Source organism: Oncorhynchus gorbuscha, linkage group LG11 (assembly GCF_021184085.1).
Source record: "Oncorhynchus gorbuscha isolate QuinsamMale2020 ecotype Even-year linkage group LG11, OgorEven_v1.0, whole genome shotgun sequence".
Lineage (NCBI taxonomy): Eukaryota > Metazoa > Chordata > Actinopteri > Salmoniformes > Salmonidae > Oncorhynchus > Oncorhynchus gorbuscha.
The window spans coordinates 28,995,669-29,013,312 of NC_060183.1; the positions used below are offsets into that span (position 1 = coordinate 28,995,669).

Here is a 17,644-nt window from a genome sequence, read left to right on the forward strand (position 1 = left end):
ATCATGCTGTGGGGATGTTTTTCAGAGGCAGAGACTGGGAGACTTGTCAGGATCGAGGGAAAGATGAATGGAGCAAAGTAGAGAGAGATTGTTGGTGAAAACCTGCTCCAGACCACTCAGGACCACAGGCTGGGACGAAGGTTCACCTTCCAACAGGACAACGACCCTAAACACACAGCCAAGAGACCGCAGGAGTGGCTTCGGGACAATTCTCTGAATGTCCTTCAGTGGCCCAGCCAGAGTCCAGACTTGAACCGGATCAAACATCTCTGGAGAGACCTGAAAATAGCTGTTCAACGACGCTACCCATCCAAACCTGACAGAGCTTGGGAGGATCTACAGAGAAGAATCGGAGAAACTCCCCAAACACAGGTGTGCCAAGCTTGTAGCGTCATACCCAATAAGATTTGAGGATGTAATAGCTGCCAAAGGTGCTTCAACAAAGTACTGTGTAAAGGAAAGGGTCTGAATACTTATATAAATGTGATATTTCAGTTTTAGCAAGCATTTCTAAAAAACAACTTTTGCTTTGCCACTATGGAGTATTGTATGTATATCGATGAGAATGATCATTTAAATAATCAATTTTAGAATAAGGCTGTAACGTAACAGAATTTGGAAAATGTCAAGGGTCTGAATACTTTCCGAAATCACTGTATATACAAAGTAAATGTATCTACAACAGTGTGCCTTCAAATTTGTGGACAGCCATGCACTCTCTCCAAACATTGGCAGTAGGATGGCCTTACTGAAGCGCTCAGTGACTTTCAATGTGGCACCATCATAGGAATGCCACCTTCACCATCTGGCAAACTGACGGACAAATCTGGGTTTGGAGGATGCCAGGAGAACGCTACCTGCCCAAATGCACAGTGGCAACTGTAAAGTTTGGTGGATGAGGAATAATGGTCTGGGGCTGTTTTCATTGTTTGGGCTAGGCCCCTTAGTAACAGTGAAGGGAAATCTTAACGCTACAGCATACAATGACATTCTAGACGATTCTGTGCTTCCAACTTTGTGGCAACAGTTTGGGGAAGGCCCTTTCCTGTTTCAGCATGACAATTCCCCTGTGCAGAAAGCGAGGTCCATACAGAAATGTTTTGTTGAGATCGATGTGGAAGAACTTGTCTGGCCTGCGCATAGCCCTGACCTCAACTCCTTCGAACACTTTTGGGATGAATTGGAACGCCGACTGCGAGCCAAGCCGAACATCAGTGCCCGACCTCACTAATGCTCTTGTGGCTGAATGTTCCAATATTTAGTGGAAAGCCTTCCCAGAAGAGTCTGTTTTAGCAGCAAAGGGGACCAACTCCATATTAATGTGCATGATTTTGGAATGAGTTGTTCCACGAGCAGGTGTCCACATACTTTTGGTCGGGATTGTGTATGTCCAGTGGAGTGGAAGTGTTGGTGGAGGGGCAACCATAATGAGTGACAGGGAGCAATTGCGTTGACCCCAAATGGGAGTGATTATTGTTGTGTGTTGTTTTTGCCGAGAGGGAGAAATGGAATGGGGCTTTACTGTATAGAAAGGCGGTGGGAGGCACCCTGGGACAGGCCGAGTCTTGCTCTGAAATGCAGACATGACAATGAGCCTCTGTTGAGCTGGGAACAGGACAGGGGCAGGGAGAGATGGAAGGGAACGAGGTGGGTCGATGCGATGTGTGTGCGCGTGCGTGTATGGGGCAAAGTTGAAAGGTTGGGCATAGAGCTGGTGCTCTGCACCAAATAAATGGCTTAATGGCTATCCCAGGCCTGAGGTAAAAGCTGGGGTTTCCACCCAGAGGGACTGGGAAAGGAGTGTGTGTCTGTGTCTATGCTTAAGTGTGACTGAGTGTACGTACACGTGTGTGTGTGTGTGTACGTGTGTGTGTCCTCTCGTGTGAGTGTGTGCGTGCACATATGTGTGTGTGTGTGTGTGTGTGTGTGTGTGTGTGTGTGTGTGTGTGTGTGTGTGTTAGAACAAACACTGGCTCATTATTCCTCCAGCAGGTGGGCTGCACAGGAATGTGTCAATGGAAGCGGGATGGCGATTACTGTGTAGCAATGGAATGAAGAGAGAAAAGAAAGACCCAATAAAAAATAGGAAAACAAAGCGCGAGAAACTTCCAGAGAAAGTGCTAGCGAGCGTGGGAGCTCGATATAAAGCGATAATAACGGCAGAGTGAAAAACATGAAAGAGACAAAGATAAAAGGGAGGGGCAGCGGTGGGCACGGGCATCAGGTGCAGTCAACAAAGCCCCCTGCTCCCAGCGAGTGAGTAGTGCATAGGGTGGGGGTTAGGGGGGTGGATGTGCCTCCCCCTTTAATCCAGAATGCTCTCTGTGGTGTCTGCCCCATCTGGATGCCCAGCTGCTGCCCTGAGCATTAGGGATTGCGTGCCTTGGCATGACCCCCATTACCCCCCCCCCCCCCCCCAGCCACTGTGAATCCTCACCTGACACCCCCTTTGCCTCTCCAGGGAAACCAGCGTCATCCCTCCTTCCGTCCCCCCATTCCTCCATTCTCTTCATACCTTGCTGTCAACACAACAGAGAACATGTGCAACGGAGGGCATTAAGTCAGTGAACCACACTCGAGTAGCTTTGCATGAAATCTGAAGATTTGTGTTAGCTTGCCGAGCTAATGCCTAGGCTTTAACACAGCAGACCAACAAAGACTTTAATCGAAGAAAGGTTTGGCCTACATCTTTGATAAAGTCTTAGCACAGGAAACTATGATATAGGCAAAGCACCAGTCATCCTAAGCTGCATTCGGATAAGTGTTGTCGTCAAAGCAGAGTTTGCAGCCATTGACTTTTGTAACTGCATATCAGAATCTCTCAAATTGTATCCAATCAAATGGCTCTTATCCAAACCCTGATTGGCTATATATCATCACTTCTGACACTGTGGCAGAGAAGGCCGTCTTAAAATAGACATGCTTATTCAGAACGGTTCAAGCAACACTCCGCCCGGCTTCAAGCCTGCCATATCAGTGCGCCACAAAGTAACGGACCCTAACTAAATTCAAAACAATAGCCTTTCTGCCCCCGCAAGGCTTGTCATAACGCCAATGTGAATATCCCCTATCCAAAGGGATAATGGCAATTATTTTTACACATTGCGCACTGAGGCGTTGTCCTGCTTGGAATTTCAAACTTGTCCATACGGTTGTTAACTACCGTCATCATAGGTTCACTTTGAAGCTGTGCTGTCCCTAAAATACACAAAGAACCTACGATACCGATGCAAGAACATGCATGTACATGCCTGGGTCGTGTTTATTAGGGCACGCAACAGAAAAGTTTCAAAAGTTCAAGTTGTCCCTCCCAAGGAGCTGATCGTGGACTACAGGAGAAAGAGGGGAGAGCATGCCCCCATCCACATCCACATCGATGTCCACATAAGAACTAAGAACTTAACATGGCCCACACAGACCCGCACAGTCATGAAAAGGGTACGACAGTGCCTCTTCCCCCCCAGGAGGCTAAAAAGATTAGTCATGGGCCCTCGAATCATCAAAAACTTCTACAGCTGCACCATCGAGAGCATCCTGACTGGCTGCATTACCACTTGGTATGGCAAATGCACCACCCTCGACCACAAAGTGCTACAGAGGGTGGTGCGGATAGCCCAGTACATCTCTGGGTCCGAGTTCCCTGCCATCCAGGATGTCTATATCAGGCGGTGTCAGAGGAAGGCCCGAAAAATTGCCAAAGACTCCAGCCACCCAAGCCATAGACTGTTCGCTCTGCTACCGTCCGGCAAACGGTAGCATCGGCTCTCAGACCAACAGACTCTACACCCAAGCCATAAGACTGCTAAATAGCCATAAGACTGCTAAATAGCCATGACTGCTAAATAGCCATAAGACTGCTAAATAGCCATAAGACTGCTAAATAGCCATAAGACTGCTAAATAGTTCATTCATGTTTACCTGGACTATCTGCATTGCCCGTATCTTGCACTGACTCTATGCACACTCACAAAACTATATACAGTATACACACTATAGTGAGCTCCAAAAGTCACCGTCCCAATATGGGAGCTTACTGTAGTGTGTATACACACTGATACTCTCACACAAAACCCCCAACACATTCACATACACTGCATGTGCATACTGACAATACAAACACACACACACACACACACATACCGACACAAACACACATTACACACGCACACACACACACACACACTTTTACACTCATCATATGCTGCTCCTACGCTGTTTTATTTATCCTGATGACTAGTCACTTTACCCTGTCTTCATGTACATACTGTATCTACCTAAAATACCTCATACCCCTGCATATTGATCTGATACTGGGACTCCCTATATATTGCTCCATTTTTGTTTATTTTATTCCTCGTGTTTTAAATGGTTTATTTCTTACTCTGCATCGTTGGGGAGGGCTCGTCTACACCCTTTGTATTCTGCGCATGTGACCAACATGATTTGATTTCCCTGTTTGAGTCTGCTGTCTTCTGGTAGGTGCCTAATGAACACAACCCTGATTTTAAGATGGTGCTCTTCCCTGTTGTTTCCTTCCTGCTGTAAGTCCTTTGAAATGCAATGCTATGTATCCCCAAACCAAGTGTGTTTTCCCCGCTGGCTACCACACAAGGCCCAGTGTCTATGGAGAACAATGGCTGGTACAGATGCCTTGGTCAGTTGGTCAGGCCACTGCTGTGGGCTTTGTAAAGGGGGGGGCTCTGTGGTGAATCATGGCCCATGCTGGAGACATGGTGTCCACTGTGAACCTGCTTGACATGCTGATCTCAGAACAGCTAGTTTGGCTACAATAGGGCGTCTTTGTTTGGGCCCGTGATGAAAGGTCCTGATTTGCCATTAACAATGTGCTTTGTTAGTTCCGGCCATGATGGGGACAGTTTGTCTGTTGAACACGTACAGGTATGGCCAGCGTGGGGATACTAGGGTTCATGATCGGGCTCATTCAAGAGTGCTGAAATGTTACAGAATGTTCAGCTAGAAAGTGGTTGTAGAACAGACATCACTCATGTCTGTGCATCACTCTCAGTCATGTAGAATGGATACATTCCATTAATTTCTATCTGTCACATTCAAAATTAATAAGAGCCTACCGTCAGAGTGGAACTGAACTCCATTACATAGCCGCCTCTGTCCAGTTCAGACACAGTCAATCACCCCAGTCTTCCTCTCACAAGAGAGTGCTGTAGTTAACCCATTCGCCACTCTGGGTGGTAATAGTTTGGGTAGTTGTGTGGTGCTGGACACAGGGGCGGCAGACGAGCAGGGGATTTCTACCTATGTTTGAAGGAATCAGTGGTATGGTCATGGGTGCTCAAAAGGCAGAGAGAATATAGCACGCGTGCCAGATTTTCAAGGCATAGGCGCCAGTTACTGTGTGTTCAGAAAGGAATAGATGAATAGACTACATAAAACATAAGGCACAGTAGAACTGTGAAACTGTAAGGATCGACGCTGGAGACAGGAAGCAGGTACAGGGAGAACATGTAATAATCTATGGACATAAAACAGGTCAGGAACAGCGTCTGGACGGGACAAAGTAACGACATCAATGCTGACACGGAATAACGTGAAGTACAGACAGATAAAGGGAAGGCAATCAAATAATGATAGAGTTCAGGTGGGTCCAATGAGGTGCTGATGCGTGTAACGAAGGGGACAGGTGTGCGTAATGATAGGCAGTCTGGCGCCCTTGAGCTCCAGAGAGGGAGAGCGGGAGAAGGCGTGTCAGTACTCCCCCCATCTAGGGGCGCCACCCGGCGTCCCAGCTGGGCGAGCCTGACGGACCTGCCGAGGCGTGGGATCCTGGCGAACCGGCTGAGGCGTGGGAGCCTGATGATCACGCTGAGACGTGGGAGCCTGATGAACCGGCTGAGGCGTGGGAGCCTGATGAACCGGCTGAGGCGTGGGAGCCCGATGGCCGGCCAAAGCATGACATTGGGTGGGTGCCTGCCGAGGGCAAGAAACACCTCTCGAGCCAGCTAGGGCATGGAAGCCCGACGAGCTCGCTGAGGCACCCCCGGTTCCATCAACGATGGCACCCGGACCCGACATCACCAACAAAATAACAGGCCTCCCTGATGCTTCCAATTTTGGTGTCAGCATTCTGTAAGGATTGTTGCTGGAAACAGGAAGCAGATACAGGGAGAACATCTAATAGGGACATAAAACAGGACAGGACCAGCGACGGGACAAAGTAACGACATCAATGCTGACACAGGGAATAATGTGAGGAACAGACAGATAAAGGAAGGCAATCAAATAATGATAGAGTTCAGGTGGGTACAAAGCGGCGCTGGTGCGTGTAACGAAGGGGACAGGTGTGCGTAATGATAGGCAGTCTGGCGCTCGAGAGGGAGAGCTGGAGCAGGCGTGACAGAAATGTTTATTGCTGAGCCCACCTGTTTAGAAAAAACAATATATAAAATAGACATATCAGTTTGCAAACAATACAAAAATGTATGTATTGAGTTAATAAAGCTGAAGAGAAATTATAGATAAAACAGAAATCGCAAATTCAACAATGAGTGGTTTGGAAGGAATTGGTGGGGAACTGCGAGCGTCGCAAAGCAATAACTATTTTGCTTCCCCGTGCCTGCTATTCGGTGGAGAGGGTGTGTGGTCCAAGTCTGGATTTAAGGATTTAAAACATCTGCCTGAAAGGATCTCTTTTCTAAACTTAAAAGGATAAACATGCAACACCATGGGCCAGAAAAGGTTGAATACATTGCCCATGCTGCCAATCCAGCATGAATTCATCCAGAGAATATCAGACTTTGATGACAAAGTTTGATGACAAAGTTTGCCCACAAGAAGAACCTCCGCACCACATTCCTGTTCAAGAGTCCAAAAATAGGTATTGTATGCTGCTGCATAAATGATGTAATATGCCAGGGAGATATGTATACTGTTAGTAGCCCATGTGTCTCACGCTAAGAATTTGGTCCCTCTCCCCCCCCAGAACTTCGCCTACTGTTCTGACTTGGTGGTGCACATGTAGCCTATAGCCTGTTTTAGAGAAATGTCATCATCGGATATTGTAAAAGATTTCATTGTCAGTTTATATGCCCTCGTTATTTATCATATGGTTCTGATTTGGCGTGCAGGGCAAATAAGGTAAGAGCGTGTTCTGAATTCTGCCGCTGTTCATTTCATAAGTGCTGAACAAATAGGTATATCGACTACGTCTGTCTTAGCTCACTTATTAATGTCTTAAACGACATTTCGGCTTGCGTCTTATCCGCTCATCGTTCCCCTATGCCATAGATTGCTTATATAAGTCTATCTCATTCATCATTTTAGGCAATGTTGGAATTATTTAATTGTTCCCCTTACATTGTGTATTATAATTAGGTCATGTGATTTTCTCCACAAGGAGGGGAAACTATATAATGTTGTTGGGTCTGTAACCATCATATTTATTTTCAACAAAAAGTTTAGTAATAGACCCATGTAATTCCAGTTGATATTGCGAGGGTTGTTTTGTTTGCATAATGTCTTTAAAAGTGGATGCTCGTGATTGTATTTTAATTTATTTTTAGACCACATAGGCCTAATAAAATACTTAAAATGAAAGTGCTGAACGAATAGGGCTATCTCGTCGCAGCTAGTTTGCTTGCACTTGCTTATACTTAGAGCTAAGTGTTAATGATATAAGAACAAACATGAATTTACTGAACATGAATGTAGTAGTGTTTGTGTATGGTTCAAAAGTCACAACTCATGTTGGCGTTCGTTATTATTGAAGGAGAATGCAGTTCTTATCGAGTTACACAAATCCACAAGGAGTCAGTAGAAACCATATTTATTTAAGCGAGTCAGCCATATCAGCTATGTTTCTAAAAAAGGCAGTAAGTGAGGCTGAATGAACTGTTTCGCTGCCAGACAAGGCTCCGCTGATAGCCAGGTGTAGCAGTGGTAAGGATTCACTCCATGGTGCTGGAAGGAAAGCTCCGCTGTCAGGAAAGATTTATTTAGGCCCTAACAGTTTGTGGGCACCATTTGTCACCGTTATAGTGCAATTAATGTATTGTCCAGTGTTGTGTAGTGGCTTTGCTGGTGTGCATCTAAAAAAAAAATAGCTTGAGTTTGCCCCACCATTTACATGCTAAAATCGTCACTGCATTCCCCATGCTCGTAATCAATGGGTGTGTGTGTGTGAATCAATGTGTTTGTTTCTTAGTTTGTGTGTGCGTGTGTGTGTGTTTGTCTGTGTGTGTGTGTCTGTGTCTGTGTGTGTGTGGTCGGGTCAGTGCTATGGGGCTAGTTATGCCATTAAAGGGGAGACGTTTTGCAGTGTCCATGGTTACTTGGCCTGGTTTGGGACTAGTTCCTTACTGACTACAGCTGCAGCCACGTGGAAAGATAAAAAGAGAACCGAGAGAAGAACCACAACGCTTGGAAATGTGTAGCTGTATTATTTCATTTTTTTTTTCAGCTTGGAACAATTACACAGTTGACAAAAGAAATAGGTCAATTAGGAGGCTTTTCCTGCCATCGAGGGTTGATTTTTGTGTGTGTGTGTGTGTGTGTGTGTGTGTGTGTGTGTGTGTGTGTGTGTGTATGTGTGTGTGTGTGTGTGTGTGTGTGTGTGTGTGTGTGTGTGTGTGTGTGTGTGTGTGTGTGTGTGTGTGTGTGTGTGTGTGTGTGTGTGTGTGTGTGTGTGTGTGTGTGTGTGTGTGTGTGTGTGTGTGTGCGTATGTGTGTGTGTGTGTGTGCGCGCCTCCTTTTTTTGTTCTCATTCATACTCAAAAGAATAATCCCTTAATGCATACTATTGATATTAGCCCATTTTAGCCAACAGGGGTTATCAATACTATCTCTGTTGTCTCCTCGATGTGTGTGAACAAATAGGCTGTCTATTTTAGACACAGTCTCGGGTTTCAATACTCAATGGTGTACGTTACAGTTCGGTCCAGCTGTTGAATTGAGACGGTTATCAAGTCAACGTGATCTTTTGCGTGCCAGTGCTGCCCACTAGTGGCTTTAAACAAGAACAGCTGATAATCATGTCGAACATTGTGTGTATTGTGTGTCTGTTTTGCATTTGTGTGTTTTTCAAGTTTTATTCGTCGTATGTGCAGGATACACACGGTATACGCCGTCCGGCGAAATGCTACCTCGCACGCTCCTTCTCGACAAAGCAAACAACAAGAAATAATCAAAGATAAGAATACACACATCAAGTAAATGGCTCAGTAGAATAGAAATAACATTTTTAGCATAAGTAGAATGTGTCCGTCCATCCGTGCGTGTGTGTGTGTGTGTGTGCGTTCTCTGTCTACACTCTGTCTCTGTCTAAACATAATAATAATATAATAATAATAATAATATTATATGCCATTTAGCAGACGCTTTTATCCAAAGCGACTTACAGTCATGTGTGCATACATTCTACGTATGGGTGGTCCCGGGGATCGAACCCACTACCCTGGCGTTACAAGCGCCATGCTCTACCAACTGAGCTACAGAAGGACCACAACTCATTCTGTTTGTCACTCCCTTCATCCCTGCAACATCTTCCCTCTGGTTATATAAGAAGTCAAGAGGAGGGTTGAAGTTGTGTGGAGACTGTGGATAATGAGAGCGAAAGAGGAGATGGAATAGAAAGACTGAGAGAGAGAGAGCAAGGTCAAAGGAGCTGCAGGGTAATGAGCCTAAAACGAGGAGACATGAGAGAGAGTGGGGGGGGGGGTGTATAAACATAGAAGTATCCAATGAGAGGCAGAGAGAGCTGGAGAGAGATATTGGGTGTGTCCCAATCAATGGCACCATATTCCCTGTAGGCCTATATTGCACCACTTTTGACGGTCAAAAATAGGTTCGGACTGGGGACGCATGTGAGATATAGATTAGAGGGGTGCTGCTGTCCTTGCCCAATTTAAACAGCCAATTCTCTGTTTTTCCTATTATTTTATCACGGTGGAAAGTTCATTATTGACTTACTTTTGATCCATCTTACACCTAAAAAAAAAAAAAATGCAATGTCGCTCTCTTTTTTTAAAAACCATTGTTAAACCAATAGCTTTTGTGAGCTTTGTTTCGGTATTTTAGTTTTGCACTATGCCAGGGGTTGCCCCATTACTAGAAGAGGAGGGGACTACTTTGCCGTCTGTGCTGACAGTACTAGTATCAATGACATGTTAATGATGGCCACCCCCTTTCAGATAGGGATGGATCGCTCCTCATGGGCTATTTGGCTGGTTGCCTCTCCATGGTTATTACCAGCCAAACCTGTAGTGTCATGTCACCAGAGAGAAAGGGAAAAGAAAAGTGTGTGTGTGCGAGTGTGCATGCGGTATTTGCAGCTTTTTAAATCACGTGGCATTTTTCGTATCAGCTAGTAATTGCTCTATTGATAGAACTAAAAATCTATTGAGCTAAATCAATGTGTGTATCAGTGTTTGGTGACATGCTTACAAGGCCGTTAGACCTTAAATAGCCATTTCCCATTCCTCCCCCATCCTTCAATTCCATTCATCTTAGCTCCGTCATAATGACTTCTGTGTCCTCTGACTCATGATTCACACACACATTTAGCCCTCTGGATGGAGTGTAAGTGGTTGCCCTTACTAACAGTAGCCCCAAGGTCCAATGCTATGGAGTCTGGACAGACACTGACATACAAGAACACACAGAACTCAGAAAAGCAAGCCATAGGGGAGAGCGATACAGTAAGGCAGATAGGGAAATGCTAAGGAGATTGTGAAGAGGGGAGGAGAGAGGAGAGGAGCGATGGGTGTCATTTCCAGCCAGGGGAGTCTGCATACCTGTCTTGGTCAATCTATCTTTTTTTGTCTCTTTTCATTTCTCTCTCTGTCTCTCTCTCTGTCTCTCTCTCACTCTTTCTCTCTCTCTCTCTCTCTCTCTCTCTCTCTCTCTCTCTCTCTCTCTCTCTCTCTCTCTCTCTCTCTCTCTCTCTCTCTCTCTCTCTCTCTCTCTATTTTTACAATGCTCTGGCTCACAGGTGTCAAAGCAAAAAGCTTTAAATACACTGCAATACATTGCTGCTGCTTGTTTTGTTTTAAAAGGCTGGGACTCTCGGTTTTTCTCACACACACACACACAGACACAGACACACACACACAGCCTTTTTAATGTTAGTGTGTACTCTACTGTCAGCTGCGGCGGCCAGGTTCTGAGCATAAAAAGAGGAGACAGGGAGACACACATAAGAGAGAAAGCGAGACATGAAAGAGAGAGAGAGAAACACACACACAGAGAGAACATGCTCTGTGCTGCTCACTGCTCAACTGCCTTGCTGGACTGGCCAGTGTAGGGATGGGAGGAATGTGAAAGAGAGGCGGAGAGAGAAAGAGCGAGAGAGTGGGAGAGAGGGAGAGTGAGTGAGTGAGTGGGGTTGACAGAGTGGACTAGCGTTGCGTGGAGCACAAGCGAGCCTACAGGGAGCCAGAGAGAGAGAGAGAGAGAGAGAGAGGCAGGCAGGCAGAGCCTGGGTAGAGAAAAGAGGAGAGGAATATACTTTAGATAGCAATAAAGACAGAGAGCCAGCCACTGCCAATACTGCACTATACCCAGCATGAGAGAAAAGAGCTACTGTTACCAGCTACAATAAAAAAAACATGGGACTAAAACTCGTTCTGATCCAGTGAAGAGGACTAGATCCAGCTACTGGTTTTCACACCTGTACGCCACCCTAATGGCTTCTATACCAGTAAAAAGGACTTCTGAACCTCGATTTCCGGTCAGTGAACAAGGAAGTGTGGCAGCGTGAGTCTGAATCTGTCTATATACTGAGGAAGGACAAGAGGTTACCAGCTACTAGTCTAGCCACATGTAGAATGCAAACGCGGGACAACTCATCTAGAGGAGAGGATGAAATCATAATCTGGTCCTGGATAGAAGTGAGGACACCAGTAGCTCTACACAGATCAAGAATATTACTGATCTAGGACCAACTCTGATGAAGAGCTAGTCGACTGGTGCCTGGCGAAGGCCCTTTCTTTTTACCGTCTCCACTGATCTCAGGCCTGCCATCCAAGCTGCTTCACCTACTTCTCCACAAACAGAATTAGTGACCAACAGGACCATGATGCATTTTGACAGACAAACCGAACCAGAACCCAAACCCACTTTGAGGAATACAAATATATTCACATAGACCTGGATTCATTCATCAATATGAAGATTTTGTTGATTTCGACTCAGAATTGTTGACGTCTTGATTTGATAGACACTAACTGGTTGGCTTCCTTTGGTCACCATTGACTCTTGACCCCCATGTCTGGCCGAGAGTGCGTGCGCAGCGTGTCTAGGTGAAAACGTCCGGTGGTTGCGGGGGTAACAGCGGCGTCGTACGTGTCCCGTCCTGTGTGGGGCTGTAGCAAACACTCGTGTGTGTGTGTGTGGTGCGTGTGTGTGTGTGTGATGTTGAGAGTGGAGGTCCCAGCTCCCTCAGGGCAGGAGTGGTGTTTCCAGTGCTCAGTAGGGGTGGACTGTAGTGACCCGGAACCTCGCTGTATCTGGTTGGCGGTGTTACGAAGCATTACCCTACACGATACCACCACTCCACCCCGTGCCTCTCCCCGACCCTCCACCCCGCCCCGCTCCTCTCCGCGACCCAGACGAAGGGTGCCCCGGAGGGTTTTGCCACACCTTCGCTTGTCCTGGGTAAGAAAGAGAGACTCTGCTGGGAAATCTCCTAATCTGGCACTCAACTCAGCATAGAGAGAAACATAGAAAGGCCGTGACGTAGATGTGTCTTTGGATATCGGGTTGTTGGGTGTTTGTCTGGTTGATGTTCAAGGATTGTTACGCAATATGACAAAAAGAAACCATTTCATTTCAGAGCGACAGCCAGAGATGTTCAAATTCCAGAGAGATGTTCCAATTCCAATTATAAACAGGGTGGTTCGAGCCCTGAATGCTGATTGACAGGTCAGACCATATACCACGGGTATGATTAAAAAAAAGTCATTTTTACTGCTCGAATGACGTTGGTAACCAGTTTATAATAGCAATAAGGCACCTCTGGGGGTTGTGGTATATGGTCAATATACCACGGCTAAGGGCTGCATCCAGGCACTACGTCGTGCCTAAGAACAGCCCTTAGCCGTGGTAAGGCTAAGTGACACAGTGGCGTATTGCTTAATTCTAGGATGACAGCCATTTTCAGTCGTGAAAGAAGTTCAGGGCCTTACCAGTGGGTATTCCACGCTGGCCTGTAGCAAAAGGCTGTATTAGTCGGAGGATCCGTCATCTCTCCATCTGCTGATTGTCATTGGATTTACTAAGCACCTACACCAATGCAGAATTGGACATGTGCTATTTTAGAAAGGGTCATGTATAATGTAGAGGCTTGATAAAGGCTAGAGAGTAAATGAGAGTGTGTTGGGGTTGGGGGGGCTGTGTCACTCCTGCCTACTGTATGTCTTATGTAATGGGAGCGCAGTGGGGGCCTGTTGACTAACGGAGGGGAAGGAGATCGGAGCAATGCTTTCGTCACCCGGCACTGTACATATTTCTACATCGGCACGCGCGCGCGTGTGTGTGTGGTACATATATGTGAGTGTATGATGGGTGCAGGTTGGAGTGTCATCGGTTCTGCTCGAGTGACGCATCGGCAGGGTGTCTGTGTATGTGAGCACGTGTGGGCGTGTAGGTTAGAATGTGTTGTTCTCTTATGCGTCAAAGATGTAGCAAAAATCTGTGATCATCAAAAGGCCTTGCCTGAGTAATTGACAATCAGGGGCATTAACACATGTTAAAAGGAAATGTGTGTGTGTGTGTGAGACGTGTGTGTGTGTGCAGATGCATTCATTTGCTGGTTTCGCTCGTGTGTGCGTGTAAAACAATTTGACAAACAAAGTCAAACCGTGTTTGACCTCACAGCCTATAGGGGAAGTGACGTCATAGTTACACGTCACGTAAGCCCTTCGTTGACAAGCAGCTAATCTTATGGTTCAGTTATTGATAGAGGTGGGAGAATTCAGGACAGTGTGTAAAGGAGACTGTGGCATTGGCATGCCCCTGTGAGTGTGTGTGTGTGCGTGCTCTGGTATATATTAGGGAGTTTATATGAGAGTGTGTGTGTGTATGCTTGTGCAAGTTGTGCTGCTGGCATCTCACACCCCAGTGTGTGTGTTTTCATGCACTTGCATGTGAAATAGCAGGTGTAGGAATGAAAGGCCATGAGGGATTCTGACACATGTCATGCTCAGTATGTAGCAGGTTGATGTTTTTGGGGATGAGTCTTGTCCTTGAGGCAGAACTGAGCGATTTCTGCTAGATGGGCTAAGCTGCAAAGTCTAAATTGGCTGTATTGTTAAAATGAATTAAGATTTTTGGTCATCATTTAAGGTTAGGGTTAGGCATTAGGGTTAGCAGTGGGATTAAGGTTAGAGTTAGGGTTAGGTTTAAAATCAGATTTTATGAGTTTGTGGCTATGCCAGCTAGTGACCACTCTGCAGAGCTGCCTCTAGAACAATATTCATGTAAAAATGAAACAATAACCTGCTAGTGTGTAACCTCGCTCACACACACATACATACACACATACATACACACATACATACACACGCACATACACATGCACAGACATACATACACACGCACATACACATGCACAGACATACATACACACATACATACACACGCACATACACACGCACATACACATGCACAGACATACATACACACATACATACACACGCACATACACATGCACAGACATACATACACACACACACACTCCATGGTGTCCATGGTGTTTTCGAAAAACAACATCTATGCCATCTCCATTATCAATCTACGTATGATGAGTCCATGCTTAGGGGCATCCCTGTTCGTGTGGACGTGAATGCACGGTATGTATTTGTGTGTGTGTGTGTGTGTGTGTGTGTGTGTGTGTGTGTGTGTGTGTGTGTGTGTGTGTGTGTGTGTGTGTGTGTGTGTGTGTGTGTGTGTGTGTGTGTGTGTGTGTGTGTGTGTGTGTGTGTGTGTGTGTGTGTGTGTGCCTGCCTGCCTGCCTGCGTGTGTTTGTGTGCGCGTGTGTGTACACTACATAGTTTGTTAATATTAGTGTTATGAGTCTATTCTAAGACTCCTTACTGAGAATGTGATTTCTATCCTTCCAAGCATCCAGCCTTTGTCTTAGCTTTCCTTCACAGTCCTATACCACTACATCATATTTCCACTTCCTTGCAAAACAACACACAGCATTTCATAAGGGGCTATTACAGATGGGAAGTCAACAGAATAATTCAACCTGTCAATGTGGATCCCGGAATTCCAGATGCTTGAATGCTAGTCACAATGTTGGGCTGGGTATAAAGGGAGGGGTGTTTGCAATGGAACTGGAGCCCCCATCGGAAAGAGAGTCCCCCTCCCTGCCACACACACACACACACACACACACACACAGTCCCCTCCCTGCCACACACACACACACACACACACACACACACACACACACACACACACACACACACACACACACACACACACACACACACACACACACACACACACACACACACACACACACACACACACACACACACACACACACACACACACACACAGAGTCCCCTCCCTAGCCACTCTATTCTTAGAGGCGAAGGATTCCCTGAATCCCCAAATGGGCCAGTTAGCTCAGGCACCATGCCTCACTTCCTGTTCAAGGCTCTCCACTTCCTGTTGTTGTGGTGCGGTGCAGTGTGGCCTGGCCTTGTGAGTTTGTGGGGAAGGGGGAGGCGGGGGAGTGGAGAACGAAGGCAGGAGGGAGTATAGGAAGTCAAGGGCAGGGTGGGATGAAGAAGGAAGAGGGCCGAAGGCTATCAGGAGAGGTTGTGTGATAAGATAAAGACGCTAGCTAGACACTAAAAAGATACACACTAAAAAGCTATATACACTAAAAAGCTACGTCTGCTGTATGGTGCCCTCGCCAGGAGCTTTTTCCTAATATTACTTAGGCCTAAGCAGGGTGAAGGTATGTATCCCCCTGCCAATCTCTGTTTCTACATATTAAAACCGTTTTCAATAGAATATGTTGCTGTTAGATACTGAATCCCGCCTAAGAAAAATGTATATGGACCACCAGTGTATCCCCAAGGTGTTACAGACACAAAGACTCCAAACACACAAAGATGCGTGAGTCTTATTTTTCTTTAGGTGTGTGTAACGACTCTCGTCGAAAGGAGTGGACCAAAGCGCAGTGTGGAAAGTGTTCATGATTATTATTATTTTTTTAAACACTCAAACAAAATAACCAAAGTGAAAACGAAAGCGCACAGTTCTGTCAGGTACAGACACTACACAGAAAACAAGGTCCCACAAAACCCAAAAGACCATATATATGATCCCCAATCAGATCCAACGATAGACAGCTGCCTCTGATTGGGAACCACACTCGGCCAAAAACAAAGAAATAGATAACATAGACTTTCCCACCCGAGTCACACCCTGACCTAACCAAACATAGAGAATAGTAGAAAAGTCAGGGCGTGATAGTGTGTGTGTGGGTGTATGTGTGTTTGCGCACATGAGTGCATGTTCATGCGTGCCTAACGTGTGTGTGTGTCATGATCGAGTCCTGTTGTTCCATAATTGTTAGACATAAATACCCGCTCCAACATGTATTTTTACCCCTCCATTGTGTTGCAGGTGATTATGGGAGAGGTGGGTCGTTAAAATAGATATTATTCCTGAGAGAGAGAGAAAGGCATTGGTGGAATTCCAGAATTCTGGGTGGAGTTTTTTTTTAAAGTCTCTCTAGCCTGGTCCCAAACCTGTGTGGTATATAGCTATTATCGCTAATAGAAGTGTCTCTGACGTTTCACACTTAAGCAATGCATTTCTCACCGACATGGAGGATATGTTTGGACTCACTGACCTAATTCACAGTTTACACTTACACCCTCAGCTCACTTTACCTAACTTACATTGACACATTGAAATCACTGATACATTTAGAAAGTGGTACTAATGAATTGAATAGCTAATATTGACTTTGACCCCTTTTCTTAAATCCTCCTCATCTGTGTCCCTCATAGGCTAAAGGGCGGAATGATGGCGCCCTGTCATCCAATGAGAACACTCGGTCGCTGTCGTCGGGCGAGGTTGAGGGCGTGGCGTGGCAGGGCCCTCGTACGGTGCTCCTGCAGAAGAACTCCCAGGGCTTCGGCTTCACGCTGCGCCACTTCATTGTGTACCCGCCAGAGTCCTCCCTCCACAATAACCTCAAGGTAACAATGGTTCATAGACCCCACGATGGAATGCATTACGTTCATTTTACAGATTTCCCTACCAAGCTTATGCTGATCTACTAACCTCCAGTCGTGTAGAGGTTAATTGTGTCTCATGACCAAATTAAGAGGGGTCGTGAAGTCACAGAATTACAGGTGTGTGTGTGTGTTACCCTAACCGTTTTCACACTTATGGAGGTGTCCTGACCAATGGTCACCAACCAGTGGAGGAAAAGCCCACACATCCTGTAGCTCCCTAGGACCAGGGTTGGGGACCACTGACCTACAGGGAGGGGAGAGAAGAGAGGAACAGAGAAGTAAATAAAAGAGGCAAATGGGGTAAAAGAGGAAAGGAGGAGAAGAGAGCGAGGAAAGAATATGTTAAACAGAAGATGAGAAGAGAAGGAGAGGAGAGGGGGCTAGAGAGGAGAGGGGGCCAGAGA

At 46.1% G+C, this 17,644-nt stretch overlaps 1 protein-coding gene across 6 annotated transcripts in view; it reads left to right on the forward strand.

Annotated features, from left to right (window-relative positions):
• arhgap23b (Rho GTPase activating protein 23b) overlaps window positions 1-17,644 on the forward strand; it is a 73,821-nt gene that overhangs the window by 33,657 nt on the left and 22,520 nt on the right. For all 6 annotated transcript variants that reach the window (XM_046369279.1, XM_046369281.1, XM_046369282.1 and 3 more), the window contains exon 2: window positions 17,010-17,201. In XM_046369279.1, coding sequence (XP_046225235.1) covers window positions 17,010-17,201 — 192 coding nt within the window. The remainder of the gene's footprint in view (window positions 1-17,009; window positions 17,202-17,644) is intronic.